At 36.4% G+C, this 15,010-nt stretch overlaps 1 protein-coding gene across 1 annotated transcript; it reads right to left on the bottom strand.

Moving 5' to 3' along the window:
* Positions 1–3,031: 3,031 nt before the first annotated feature.
* On the bottom strand, positions 3,032–10,283 carry kcnk1 (potassium two pore domain channel subfamily K member 1). Its single transcript, XM_005807632.2, has 3 exons — positions 9,784–10,283; positions 6,727–7,122; positions 3,032–3,365 (listed from the first exon to the last, which is right to left on the bottom strand). Exons 1-3 carry the CDS (start codon positions 10,136–10,138, stop codon positions 3,109–3,111), a joined length of 1,008 nt encoding a protein of 335 aa, XP_005807689.1. The 5' UTR covers positions 10,139–10,283; the 3' UTR covers positions 3,032–3,108.
* Between the last annotated feature and the right edge of the window lie 4,727 nt (positions 10,284–15,010).

Raw genomic sequence — 15,010 nt, 5'->3', positions numbered from 1 at the left:
GTTTATGTGAAAGCATCACTGTGTAGCGTATAATAAAAGCACTTGATTTGGGGTTTATTTTCATTATCTGTTGGCTGTGCTACCCTCTCTTCTAAATTTTTCCCTCCCACTCAACTTTCCAATATTGTGCAAGCAGACAGAATTTAGTGATCATCCAGCTTATATTTTAATCATTCTTTGGTGTAATAATAATTTGTTATGGATGTCAATGGTGTTCTTCGTGATTGTGCAGTTCATAACATCATCAAAAATATGATTTGTCATATGTAAAGTTGTTCTCAGAAACTGAACATTTGGTTATATTAGCTGTAAGTGATTACCACTAAAATTCACCGAAGCACTTGAAGTATTATTCTGTATAATGAGTCTTTATATGTCTTGCACTTTTTAGACTTAATTACATTTTTGAAGGAAATACTAATTTATCGAGATTTACTGATTCAAGAAATACTCTGGTTATTTTAATCCAACATTTTATTTCAGACACATGAACAATTTTTTTTTACATTTTACAGTGTATTTTCTTATGCTGAAATGATTCTCTGGTACCCAGTGACAGTCTTGTTTTGAATGATTAATATTGTAACAGTAAAATACTTAACTGTGCATTTGAATATACAGTATCACTGACATCGACTGAAAAGATATGTACAATAGCTCATGATTGCAAATATTCCAAACATGTCAGTTTTGTCAGCATAAATAAAAACTCGGTGTTTCCATCTGGAATCACTCGCATGATGTTTAATCCCTGATAGAAACTTAAATCCCCCCCCCCCCCTTTTTTTGCCTTCTTGTCAAAGTATATGCCAACAACAACTTTGCAAGATCAAAGACATTAACAAACAATGAGCTATAAATGCAGCTACAAGCAGACATTATACAGTAAAAGAGACTAGAGTTACAAAATGTACGTTTTTTCTACTGAGCAGACAACCAATCTTTTCACAGTAGTTCACAAAGGCCCAGAATGGTAGGAGAAAAAAATTAAACCATCAGAAAAACATTAAATGGAATGAATGGAGTTCAGAAAAAGCCAGGCACATTTTCAAACTAACAGAAAACAAAACATATTGACTCAAAAAGTAGTTATTGCAAAGACAACTGAAACTTCATGGGAACATTTTCAACCTTAATATGATTTACAACAGAAAAGTTACCAGAGTCCCTCAGGTTGTTTCTTCTTTACCCGAAAAAGCAATGCAAGAAGTTCATCACTCCTCAAGCAAGAAAGTAAACTCCATGTGTTGCAAAAGCGTGCTTTTACACACCTGACAGCAAGCGCCGATACAGCATTACATCATAATGAGAATGTCGATTCCTACTGATGCAATCTGTGAGAAACAGTAACTAATCCGTATAGCAATTACAGTCATAAAGGCAATATTATTCCTTTAAACACTGCAGTCAAAACTCAGAAAGAAACTCAAATAATAACATTTTGAAGATTAAATTTAGAAAACATCTAAAAATAAATTCCACTTTCATCAAGCAATCTGAACTGACAATTCTTCACATAGAAAAAAAAAATACATTACATTCAAGAGCTTAAAACCAGGGAGTGATGTGAGATGAAACAAAACTGCTCACCAGGGCAAAAATAGCATTGAAACTCTGTAAATGCATTTTTCTCTGCTAATGTCAGGACAGGTGCATGAAGAGACTAACTCTGTCAACAAGCTAAAAATCTGAGGATGGATGACGAGGTGCCAGAATTGTTTTTGAGTCAAACAAAGGCCTTTGTTATGTGAAGCATTGAAGCAAAACTGCTGAGGCGAGTAATTAGAGCTGCTGCCCGCGACGGATTTCAAGTTTTCAAAGGTGCCATTTCTGGTACAGTATTTCTGCCTTTCAAAGCAATTTGTAAACGTTTCTCAAGTCATAGCAAAAAGCAAGCATTTCTACATTCAAATGTTACAAATACAGTAAAATCTACAGTTCAAATCCCTTTTATTAAACAGAATCTTTCAAAGTGTGTGAATTCTGTCTGAATCTTGCTCATGTGCAAACCCTAACTCCCTTCAGAATAAAAAAGCAACTCCCTCAGCAAGCTCGACGAACCTCGGTTTCCTTTTTTACTCACAGTCAAGCATGCATTAAAGCGTTCAGATGGATCAATGACTTGCACCACTTTACACACGAGCAACTTTGAGAACAGAGCTGCAATGAGGTTGCACAAATGTAAGCAAGTTTTTTCCCCTTACAATGACACGTGTAGTGCAACCAAAACACTTAACACCACTGTAAGGAAGACCCAGAAATGCCTCGAAATATGAACAATATTCTTACATAGCAGCTCCCTAAGTTACATTTTTAAACATATTCCGCTACCTTTTGATCAATAGTAAATTTATGGTAAATAAAACTGATAAACCAGACCTTATGTAAATCTTTCAATCAATGGTGCAACCCACATTTTCATTTTAAAAATCAATAATTAAATAAATACTGACATCAATAAAGGGTGTGTAAAGCTCTCTTTTCTAGCAGTTTACAATCAGAGAAATAAAAAAATGCCCCAAAATCAAAAAGAACCGAAACAGGCCACAATACAGCATCAGCATTTTTTTTTAGATATCAGGTAAAGTTCTGCTTTAACTTCATACCCTACATTTAAAACATTCTCCCAATTATACACAAAGACCTGTCTAAAAACTCTATTTAAAAGATACATACATACTTATGTCCTAATTTGTGGCGGAAGGTTTCCCGTCTTCAAGCTAGTCGTAAGAGACGAATTACTTCATCAAATATTCCTAAGTGTGCCATAAATAATGTAGCTTTTAAAGGCGCTTAGCTTTTGTGAGTCATAAATACAGCAGAGGACTTTACTTTTATCACTGACTTTGTATTTATAGCTGCTGTTAAAATATTAATTTCACTTTTATTATGTAGATAAACTCTCTGCTGCATAACACTATCTCTACTGTCAGTTTTGTGGTTTAGTAGTAGGTATTGTTTGCTTGATCTGTGCAGACCTAACTGATTTTAGCTTTGACTACAATTTGCCTAAAGCCGTGATTGGTTTTTACTCATGCTGTTTTCTACTATGAGTTAATCCCTTATTTTTTATTCCTCTGGTTATCCTTTTTGGTCTTTTTTTTTTTTTTACTGGATCATTGGGTCATCATTGGGAGAGACCAGAGTTGGGACACTGAGAAACGTCTTGGCTTTGTCCTCATTCTTGCCACTTGTGTTGTCAGACACGGTGGTGAAGGAGAGATGGTCGTGCTCCAAAATGGCGAGGCGGTCCTGGGGCTTCTCCTTCTTCAGGTAGAACATCTTCCTGAGCTGCTTCAGCTGCTGCAGCTCACAGAAGGTCTCCAACACCACCAGCATGACTATCAGACCCAGAATGAGGTAGACTGGGGAGAGAAACACAAGAAATAATTACAACAAGTAATTAGAGTAAGAAGCATCAAAGCAAGATCTGCGTGTTTCAACATTTCCAAAATCTGTTACTTTTTACACTACCACAAGAGGGCAGTAGTTAGCTATCCATGACATTAGGAAGCGAGGGTGTGCCTCTCTTGAAACTATGCCCTAAGTCTATTTTCAGGTGTGTTTAGACATTGAATACATCTGTATTAACATTACTAAAACTTAAAGTTTGAAAAATCTGTTGTTTCATCAACAATCAATTACCGGTATATTCTTGTGAGAGTTTCTTGTTGGCCTGATCTCTGTATCTCACTGAGAAGGCACTGACTGCTTGTCAGCACAGACAGTAACAAAACAAAATCGTTTTAATTCAAGGTCACATAATGCTTATGCAAATACTGGTGATGTCACTTCCTACACTCGTTTTGCATAAAGGAAGTTGTACAGCTGATGTTATTTTTTGCAAACAAGTGCGTTCTGTTGGAGACTTTTCCTCCTCCTACAGACTGACACATTGTTCCTGACTGACGTCACCTCTCTGGCTGCTGCGCGCCACACACCCACGTCACAAATGTCGGAGACTGTTCACTACAGCAGCTCTTGGCATTCGTACACACCCACAGCTTGTCAAGACTCTGTGCTCTCAAACTGAGTTTTATTCAAGACACTATTAGCCCCTAACAGGGCCGCCGACAGCAAGCTGTGCAAGTCACCCGGAAAATGCAGTCCATGCCTCAATGCCTCCAGGAGGCCATGGCCCAGTTTGAGCTCAGCACCATCTTGTTATGGTTTGAAACACACAGGGAAATGTCAGATGCTGCTTTCTCAGCAACTACTCGCCACTTTTAATGAGCTATGTACTGTATTTTGTTTAGAAATCTGCAGTTGTGTGGGTCCAGCAGGAGTTTTCATCAGCTGTCATGGAAAAATGTGAGAATAACCACACATTCCAGCTACTACACCTAAATTATTAATGTAAATTAAACTGTGGGGTTTTATTCAACCCCTAATTAGTAAAAGGTGCAACAAGCAAACATGCAAAAAAAAAAGTGCAGTAGCAATTAAATTTAGTTTTGCTCAATTGCAGGGTATTGTGATATTTATGCAAATATTTTAAATATCTAACTGCTCTTATTTGAAACAAAAAGTAGCAATTATTCCTACAGCTGCAAAAAATATAAATATTATAGAGACATGGTATCTAAAATACATTTAAGATCATTTTGATGTGGGATGCCAGTAAGCTTTAGCTTACTGTTCTCTTTACAGAGTAACAAGTTGATGTTAAGTGATTAATTTATCAGGTTTTTGGATGGTGTTTAAAACTGACCTCTTTTGCCCTGCCAAGCACAGTATTTAAAACAGTGATACACTAAGAGCTGGTTTCCATGACTGTGTTTTCAAGGACCAGAAATATTTCTGTTCGCTAATCAATGCATCTTCCGCAAAAGTAACTTCTTAGAACATTGGTTTATCTTAATATCAGTAACACATGGCTTGCATGAGACTGTGACAGCTCTACTTATCAACATTATTTAATTGTTATAATAATTGCTTTTAAGTACTTTTTTTATGTTCAATTGTATCAGTCTTTTTTTATGACATCTGAAAAACGTTGTAGCACTGACAGAACAAATAAGCATTTCAGGGATTACAGCAATTTACCTATTTCACCAACAGAAAACACACTCTTTGTAGGTGACAGTTTCAAGACTAATGAAAAGTCAGTTTGGTACCTCTCTTCTATACACACGCTTTAGTAATGAGAATTTGGTCCTGTATTAAATGTGAAATGTACTTTTTGTTTGCTCTGATTTGATTGTTTTTTTGATAACTCGTTTTGTACCGCTGTTTTTCGTACTTGCTGCATGTTTATGGTGATATAACAAAGAAAGAACGTCATTAATGCGGCTTTCACACACAGGTCAAGAAGATGACCTAGTTGATTGTTTTCCACGTATGCAGGTCGAAGCTCGCCATCATAAAATCTAGATGTCATAGAATAGATCAGAACTTTTCATCCTGCATGCCTAATCTGAGAAAATGAAAGTACTTCACTCTAGATATTTTACGTAAAATGACTCAATTTGAATGGGATTTTAGTGGATTTATATTCACCCAATGCAAGCAAAGAAGCAATCAGTAAATCACTGGAGGTAAAAGGTTTAACATTATGGGTTCTGAGGATTCTGGGATGCATTTATAGCATAACCAGACTTTGCATTTATTAATATTAATTCACCTTTCCACAATTTACCATTAAGATGAATTTATCTTACCAGTTCATAATTGAAAAGATGTTAAAAAAAACAAGGACTTCATTTTACTTTACCTGAACTTTAGAGCACAATTCCTAACTAAGTTCGACACAAACAGAACACTGAACATAACCAAAAGAATGCCATAGCCACAGTGAACCTGGCAGTGGGTGCATCATGATCTGGCATTTCTTTTCTCCATTTAGAGTTTGTATCAGCATGGATGAAAGCATGAACACTTCCAAATCACAACCAGTTTCAACCACAGACGTTCAGGTGTTTACCAAAAAGTTAAATGTTAAGGTAGATTACATTTTCCAGCATCTCTGTAAGTCCAAGTTAGGGAAAATAAATTGCAATTATATCATCATCACAACATCAGCGTGCAATATTCACATCGCAATGGACTGCTTGGAGTGCAATAGTTGTTGAGTAATATATTCCAACTATTCTGAACTTGCATTTTACATGCTAAAGTAATATTTAGCTGGTTGGACAGAGTCTCACATTGGACATTAATTGCATTACACAAAAGGCTAAAAGTCAGAGAAGGAATGAAAAGAATAAAATAAACAGATGTTGTATCAGATGTCATCATTGCAATATTTACTAATATTATCACCTTTGCAAGATTTTCTAATACCGTGCATCCTTACTCTAAGTATACATCAAAATAGTATCTTTTCCCATTTCTTTTTTGATCAGCTAAATTGATGGGCACCACACTAGGTTAGACATGCCCAAGGACTGGATTTTTCTATTTAAAAGGATCTTCTGAGTGATTTCTAATGCAATAATTATGTTTATTTTGTTGTAAAGTATGCTAATAACACAACAAAACTATCTTTTTTGTAAAAAATGAAATTCAAATTGCTTGTATAGTGCATCTTCTCTTCTATAAAAAGCCTTAGAGGTAAATCAAAGTATTTATGTGGTTTAAAAGTAATAGTAAAAAAACTAGTTATCAGTCAGATTAACATAATAATCAAGGCAGCATCATGACTCTACATTTTACCACTGATACAAATATAGAGGACTAAGAGTTTCTACCACCACCCTCAAATGGTAGCATCTCATCAGCACTCACCAGTGATGCCCACTTTATACAGCTCCCTGAACTTCTGATTGGCTGCTTCTCCTGGTACGTAGTCTCCGAGGCCAATGGTGCTGAGTGAAATAAAGCAGAAATAAAAGGACTCCAGGAAGTTCCAGTTCTCCTCCAGAGCAGAGAAGATGGCCGCCGGGATGAGGAAGAAGCACGAGACGGCCAACATGCCCAGTAGGGTGGCGTGAACGATGGCCACAAGCTGCTTGGACAGACCCCATCGTGTGTGGATGTACGTAACGGGCCTCCGAGTGCTGAAGACCATGATCCTTTGTACAACGGCAGTGAGGAAGAGGAGGGTAAACGGGATGCCAATCACGGAGTAAATAATGCAGAAGGCCTTGCCGCCATCTGATAGAGGTGCTGTGTGACCGTAACCTGTTGAAAAAACAAAGAAAATTAATCAGCATAAAAGTTTGCTTCAGCAATTTTAACACAAGACAGCACAGTTTATTTTCAGTGTGTAGTAATTGTGTGCTGATACATAGTTTTGGTAAAAAGTATTCAGTTCCTTCAAGATTTCTAGAAGCAATATAAAGAAGGGAGGGAGATAATACATTTACATATGTATTCAATGAGCACTTAATAAAATCAGCAATGCAACACCTCAGGTTTTCACAGGTGTGAGTCTGCAAGTTTCACAAACCCTTTCTATGACCAGTTCTCTAATTCTCAAAAAAAAGGAACAAACCTCAGACAGGTGGGATGGAAAGTTTCAGCAGCGGGGTTGGAATGAAGAACCACAGAAAATTTCAGTTACCTTAAAAACAATTCACTTCAGGTTTGACTTCTTCTTTACTTATGGTACTTTTCACAGTACAGTACTTATTTTCTAAGTCGAACTATTTGAAATCCTGCCTTGTAAAAAATGTTAACCTTTGCTCTGGTAGTCTATATTTCTGAGAGCTGTGGAAAAGGCTGCACTCTCCACCATCTTATTTAAACTTAAGGCCCTTTCATAGAACATCTGTTTACCTACTTTTTTTGTTTACCTGTAAGGATAGTATTAATAGTATTTCACATGTGAGAAGGAAACTCGTGTACTAAACCGAATCAAGTCTTCTTTTAGAACCCCGAGAGTGATTTGGGTGTTTTTTGAAAATCTCCCCGTGGGTTATCGTCTTCCTTTAAGAGAAGAATTACTTCCACTTACTTTTCTGGTTTCAAAGGTCAGACTGGCGCACAGCTGCACCAATGTTTATTCTTCTGTAAGATTATACCATATCCATAAAGGAACCAGAACCAGGACGTTACCAGGTAGTCATAACTGCTACACTTCAGAGAGATATATTGAGCCTGTTAGGACACATTTAATGGCACCCTTATAATTTGTATTGCATTGTGACTTTCTACTTTAACATTGGATTTTACTTTTCACTTGTTAAGAATATATTTCTCTAAGGCAGTTTTTTCCTCTTTATGTGCAACTCACTTTTTACAATTTTATTTGGATATTCATTGAACTTGGTCCAACTTTTTATCATAAGAATTCCAAAGTCCCTACTATTACAACGGAGAAAATGAAAGGATTTTATTTTTGCTGCCAGAAGAAATAGTTGTAATGCAAAACCAGCCCCTCCCCCTCATGTTGCTGTGCACTGCCTATCAACTGGATTTTTTCTGTTCTGATTCTAAATGAAAGGTAAAATTTCTGCCTAGAAATATTTCTACTATACCGAAAAGTACCCTCTCTCCCTTGTGCTCTTGGACGTTTATGAGTCAAATAAAAACAGGTAGTAGATAATACATATTATTTACATATGTATTCAGTGAGCAATGGGCACCTCAGGTATCCATGGGTGTGACTCTGCGAGTTTCACAAACCTTTTCTCTGACCAGTTTTTTAATTCTCAACAGAAATATTTCACCACAGGCAGGTCGGATAGGAGGTTTCAGCCACAGCATTGGAATGAAAGTACCAGGAGAAAGTGAACAGTTTTTATTCTGCCTGCCAGAAGCAATCAACTAATATGTTATTGTAGTAGTGGTAAGGCGTATTGCTGTTTTTGTTTGTTTGTTTTAAATAAAAGCAGTTGGAATATTACATATTTTTTGTTTTAAATGTGTGTGTAAATGGCATCTGACTGTTAAAATGTGATAGTTTTGCTCAAGGTTTTGCTGTGAATAGTGAAGGTCAACTAAAAAAATACCAAAAATACATGAGCAGTGACAGGTTTAAGTCGCACTGTTATTTGAGAAAATTAGTAGTTGCGGAATGAAGTTGAGGTTTAGACAGGATTAGGTTGATGTTCTTTTGAGATCAAATTTGAAGCCATGTTGTAATGTGGGTGCAAAAGTACGACATCGTAAGCTTTACATGCTTTTCTAAGGTGTAGCTTTTAAAATATCCTAACTTACTGAAGTGAGGTGCATTTTGTAATAAAACTGTAGTGCACACATTAAGTGCCAAACAGTAGCAAAGTGTCTGATTTCCAGTAACAAAAGCTAAAAATTATTTATCAATATAACAATGGAAGAATTTAGACTGAGTTCTGCATTAGACATAAGTCTATAAAATCGCAATGTTATGAACCCAGTTAACTATTACCACAGGAGATATCATTAGGATTGTATGTTGCAACCTCAGATAACTGCAGCCATGTGGTTCTAGCAGATTTCCCGAAATTCTTTGTCACTTAAGAGTATGGCAGAGTACATTTCCTGTTCTAAATTGGAGGACACGTCTTTAAAAATGTTATTAATCTACATTTAAAATGCAATTACCAAGTATTTGGTAAAGAAGATGACAAAAACAAATCTTAAAATTGTAATATAGGCCAGATTCTCTTATATTCGCGTTCTGTTTTGTGAAATAGATGCAAAAGATGACTGAAGATTAATAATTAATTGACATTGAATGCATTTTACTATAGGGCCTATTTATGAATTATTATTATTATTACCAACATGGCAACAGTTAGGGGTTCTGTATGATGTACTTGAAGTCAAACAGACATATTACGTGAGGATGACTCCGTAGATTCTGCTGCGCACCTGGAGGACAGCGACTACAGCAAGCATCATACAACAGTGACCTACCTGTGGTGGACAGCACCGTGCTGGCGAAAAACAGCGAAGAGGTGAAGTCCCAGTTCCAGTTAGCCGAGGCATTATTGAGAATAGAAACCCCATAATTACTGGCATCTAGGGCTTTCTTTAAAAACCGCTCCAGTCGCTCCTCGGACAGACACTCATTTTCCAAGAGGAACTGCTTTTTGACCGCCCTCAGCTCCTGACGCAGTTGGTCTTCGTACGGTAGTTCGACCGACGAGAAGACGACGGCGCCGAATATGAGATAAAGGAGATAACCCAATATTAAAGACACGAAATACCACGTCGATTTATGATTCTGTATCAAACGCACACACGAATTGCTGGCTAGAGACTGGAGCATTTTTACCCGGGTTCCTAAATCACCTCGGAAATAATTTATTACAACAAAGTAAGTCTACCCTACTGTACACACAGTGATGTTGTTAGGAGACAAAGCTCAAATGAATATCCTCTCCTCCCCTTCACGGAACCTGCTTTGGTTGTTGATACTTTTATGTACCATCGTAAATCTCATGCGTCTCTGTCGTCACCAGCGCCAGTTCTCACGTATATGTAGCACATGGAGAAAAGTTATAACGCAAACCGCTAGTTTGCCTCTAAAATTGATGTTGGCATTTCGCAACTTTTAAAGGCATGTTGTTAAATGCGCCAATGTCAATAGTTTGTCGTATTTCCGAGCTTCAATTTGGCCGTGAAGGCAGCAACACGTGTGAGACCCTTTGTGACGTCCGCGCTTTTCTTCCTCCTTTCTCGTCGAAGAAATAAACGTCAAAGCCACGCAAGTTACCATAAATGTCATTGTAGACTTAAAGATAATAACCAAACGAGGGTTCGCAGAATAAAAATACACGTGGGAAAAAGGAAACTGGGTATATAGATATACCGTTTAGAACACAGTAAAATACTTTGGTACAGTCTTATGGCCTAGTTGTGTGTCTATTATTATTATGGCCTGTAGGTACATTATATAAGGAAATAAATAGTCGACATTTGAACAGCAGGGGGAAACATTTTTCTATTCTGTTGTAAGTACTTCCTGTTGCCAAAACTGGTTTACAGAAATAGAAAGCATGCAAAATCGCACTGGATGCAGACATTAGAAAGAACATACAACCATTAAAAATAGATGAAGATTATAAGAGTCAGGAGGAAAAGGAAATGGAGTGTGTTGTAAATCTTTGTGATTCACATAACACCCTAATCTTCAGCTCTCTCCCCAGGACTCAATTTAATTTAAGAGACTAATATATTGTTGGCACCTACTTCAATTTAGCATGGTTCCCATTTATTAAAACCAATTATGCAACATATAGTTGCACTATGTTCCCTCTATTGTCTGCACCCAGTGCAATTTACTGAGTGTGAAAGAAGTCTTTACTCCAATTCACAGTTTGCAATTACTGGTACACTCACAAATAAAGACTTTTTAAAATACATGTTCTGATCTTATAAAACATAAACTGAAGTGCAATTATAACAGTTCCATTTAGACAAAAGGGGAAGACGTTTGCAAGCCTGAGAATACCATCCTATGAAGAACAGCGATCATGTTCTAGGGGTATCTTGCAGTAGGAGGGACTGGTGCAACAGGTTATTTCTATTAACCCTGATAGTATAATATTTTTGCCCTGGCCTCAACCAGAATTTATTTATTGCTAACTGCATTAGAACATATAGCTTTCATCTTGTATTTCTATTCCAGTTTATTAAAGGGAAGATAGTAGATGTCATGTGACAAGTCAAAACCTATATTACCATGCTGACTTCAAGGGTTTGAGCAGATACATAACCAGTTGTCCATAAACCTGTTCGGTCAGAGAATGAGTACAACAAAGTAAAGAATGCTAAAAGGCTCCAAAGATATTTCAGCCCTTAGCTGGGAATTTGTAGAGCTACCCAGTTTAACACAATAAAGTCCCAGCACACAAAATGAATGCAGTTAACAACAAGTCACCACATAGCAAATTGTTCTTTATTCCATTTATTGTCTATTAAATCATATTAGTTTTATCATTAGTAATCTATTTTACAAACTTAGATTTTGCTCCTTATGTTTTTTATGCTGTTTTAAGACAGCATAAAAACAAAGACAGTTTTTATACTGTCTTGTTTGTTTTCTTGTTTTGTCCATATTTTTCATCCCCATCTAAGACATTCTAATAATAGTAACATCAGTAACTGAGTTTAAAAAAATAGTCATTGATTTGATTGAGTTTTTTTTTTAAGATTTTCTGTCACAGACACTGCTATTAAGACTACTGCCACCTTGTTACTCTTACTTCTGACTTGCTTCTGCTACAGTGTGTTTCTCAGGTTTCCATTCTACTTTTTTCACTGACTAAGATCCCTTTTAGGTAAATTCCTAGCATTGCATAACACTTCACATTTCAATGTTATGTGGATACAGGTCAGTGATAACACTGAGTACCACTAACAAGTGACCAGAGGTGGGCATGTTAGCTATTCCAGCTTCAATAAGTCTTCACATTTGATTCTTGTAGTATTTCTGAATAATGTGCTGTTTTAGCAACAGCTTCTGCAGCTGATTTAACAGTGATAAGCATGATAACAAACTACATTTATACTCCTCCAAGCTTAATTCGCAAATCTTTTTGAATTTTATCAATTAAACCAGTAGAATAAATATTGTGCAATGCAAATCAGAACCAGACAGTTTTGTTCTCCTGCCGACATACCTTGACACATTCTATCGTAATATGCCTAAATTAAGCCGTTTTAGAAAGCATTGTCTGACTCCGCACTAACATTTTCTGCCATTTGTTTTTATGATATTAATTTTTAAAAAATGACATCAGTCAGTCATGGAATTTGGAGGCGCAGTTTGGATGTGCTTTCAATCAAATGCTGGCATGTCAGAGCATCGTTTTTACTATTTTCATCTTTTACTCTGTCCTCTGTCTTCTTTGTCATCTGAGCAATGTTTCATCTCCTAATATTTATTGAGGAATTGTCAGCTTATTTATTTGCTGTTCTCCTGGTTAAACCATAGCTGGTCTTGGTGGCCTGGTGCCTGTGTCCAGCAGTGAACAGGTGAGAAGCATTGTTTAACATAGTCGCCTATCTGTCACAGACACCTGCAGTCATGAGCACACTCACAACCTAAGAGTGTCTAATCAACCTAACATGCATGTTTTTGGAGCATGAACATGGTTCATTATGTTTCTTCCTGACACCACATTAAACATATGTGTATCAGTATTACTTTTACATATGCAGTAAACAGTTACAGACTACTTTTGCTGATTCACAAAGTCTGCTAACCCTGGCTGAACTTCAATATTTTTAAGGGAGGTAACCTGCTCATACTCTGCATGGTTTAGGCCTTTACCATATTGCAAGACAATGCAGAAAGTCTGGATTATTTATTTTTTTTGCAAGAATTATGCCTATTTCCACAAAACCTGTCAGTCCTGCCTGCAAGGGTGCTGGACTAAATGAGATACCTTAAGTGTCTATTCTCCCTTTAGCAGTGAAAGACAACTTAGTACCCAGCCTTTCATTTATCCGTACCATTATGCACCTGAATTTGTTAAAGTCTAACAATCTGCAGAGTATTAAGGTGTAAATTAGTTTATTATAATAGATAGCCGAAAGTTTGAAAAAAGTAGAGAGGTCGGGCAAATGGCTTTTTGAGATACTAATGTAATTAGTAACCACCTAAACACTATCTCTGTCGCATCTAAAGTGATGAGTTGCAGATTATTAACAATTAATTTTATGTAAAGTTTTGCAAATTAAAAACTGTCCTTTAATTTACATAAGGTTGCCCTAGAAACCATAAAAATGCAACATTTGTGTTTTTGAACATTTCACATGTATCTGGCAGGCTGCATTAAAAGTACAGGACTTGCCACAAATAGCTTTTTTTTTATACCAAAATGGGTGAGTTTAGTTCTTATTGCTCTTCAAAAAAACTCACAAATGTCATATTATGAAGCTTCATATTTGCATTAGTGTGTCCCATCTTTCTCCAGAGGAATATGTGCAGAGCTACAAGAACAACAGATTAGACTGCAGTTTAGAGTTTTGTCTGACTGCTTCTATTTCTTAACAGGGTTTAAATAAATAAATATATGCATTTATATATTTTTTGTTCAGAGTGTTCAGTGTCTTACCTGAACTTGTTATAATTTGTTTATAACTTGTCTTTGATACTGTAATTTTTTCCCAAGCATTTCCTCGAAGTGAGGAAATGAACTTTGGCCAGATTGTTTTTTTAAGCAAAGTTGAACACAATTCAACACATGAGATGTGAGTCACTAAAATTTAATAATCTGAAAGGTTAAAATGTAAGACATTTTGAGTAATTAAGCAAGGTTTGAATTTCACTTTGGACCTAAAGACTCTATTGTAGGTCTTAGCTGTATATTTATGGTAACAGTTCTGTTGGAAGTTGAACCTATGTTCCAGTCTCAAGTCTTTTGTGCTCTCTAACAAGTTGTCTTCCAGGATTGATCTGCATTTAGCATCATCATTTTGTCATCCACTATTTGTCCAGTCCAAAACCAAAAAGGCATCTCCACAGAATGATGCTGACACAACAAGTTTTGTAATGAGGATTATATATTCAGCATGTTTGTTTTTAGGCAACTAGCATTTTGCATTTAGGCCAAAGGTTTCAATATTTGTCCCCTCTGACCAGAACAACTTAGTTTTGTTTATTGTGCCCCCTACATGTCTTGCAGTAAACTGCAGAGGGGAATTTTTCTGTGTTTCTTTCCACAATTCTCCCACTTTTTATAAGGGCCAGATTAATCAAGTGCACAGTTATTGTTTTGTCAGAACATTATCACCCCCTTTCTAGGGAGAGGCATTTCCATTTTGGCTCTCCATAGAAATGGGACTTTTCATATGTCCCTGGTTCTTCATGATGCTTGTTGTTCAGAAAAGTTCTCTAACAAACATCTGAGTCCTGCACGGAACACATTCGTTGATATTGAGATTGAAATTACACTGGCGGATTACCAATTTACTGGATTTTGTACGGGTATCAAGGCATCCGCATGACATTTGTCTGATTTTTATTTTTTTCGATAACGTGTACTAAGTAATATATAATTTTCCTTAGAATTATGCGTTAATTTGTTTTTGTTATGTTTCAAAATGTGAAAAGTTCAGGAGCATTTCAATTTCGTTTATTCGTGTACCGCCAAATTCACAAAAAAATCTCAGCTCCAATTCATGTAGAGAA

This window comes from Xiphophorus maculatus, chromosome 22 (genome assembly GCF_002775205.1).
Source record: "Xiphophorus maculatus strain JP 163 A chromosome 22, X_maculatus-5.0-male, whole genome shotgun sequence".
Lineage (NCBI taxonomy): Eukaryota > Metazoa > Chordata > Actinopteri > Cyprinodontiformes > Poeciliidae > Xiphophorus > Xiphophorus maculatus.
Note: the sequence above shows the minus strand (reverse complement) of the source record. Positions and strands in the feature narration are given on the sequence as shown.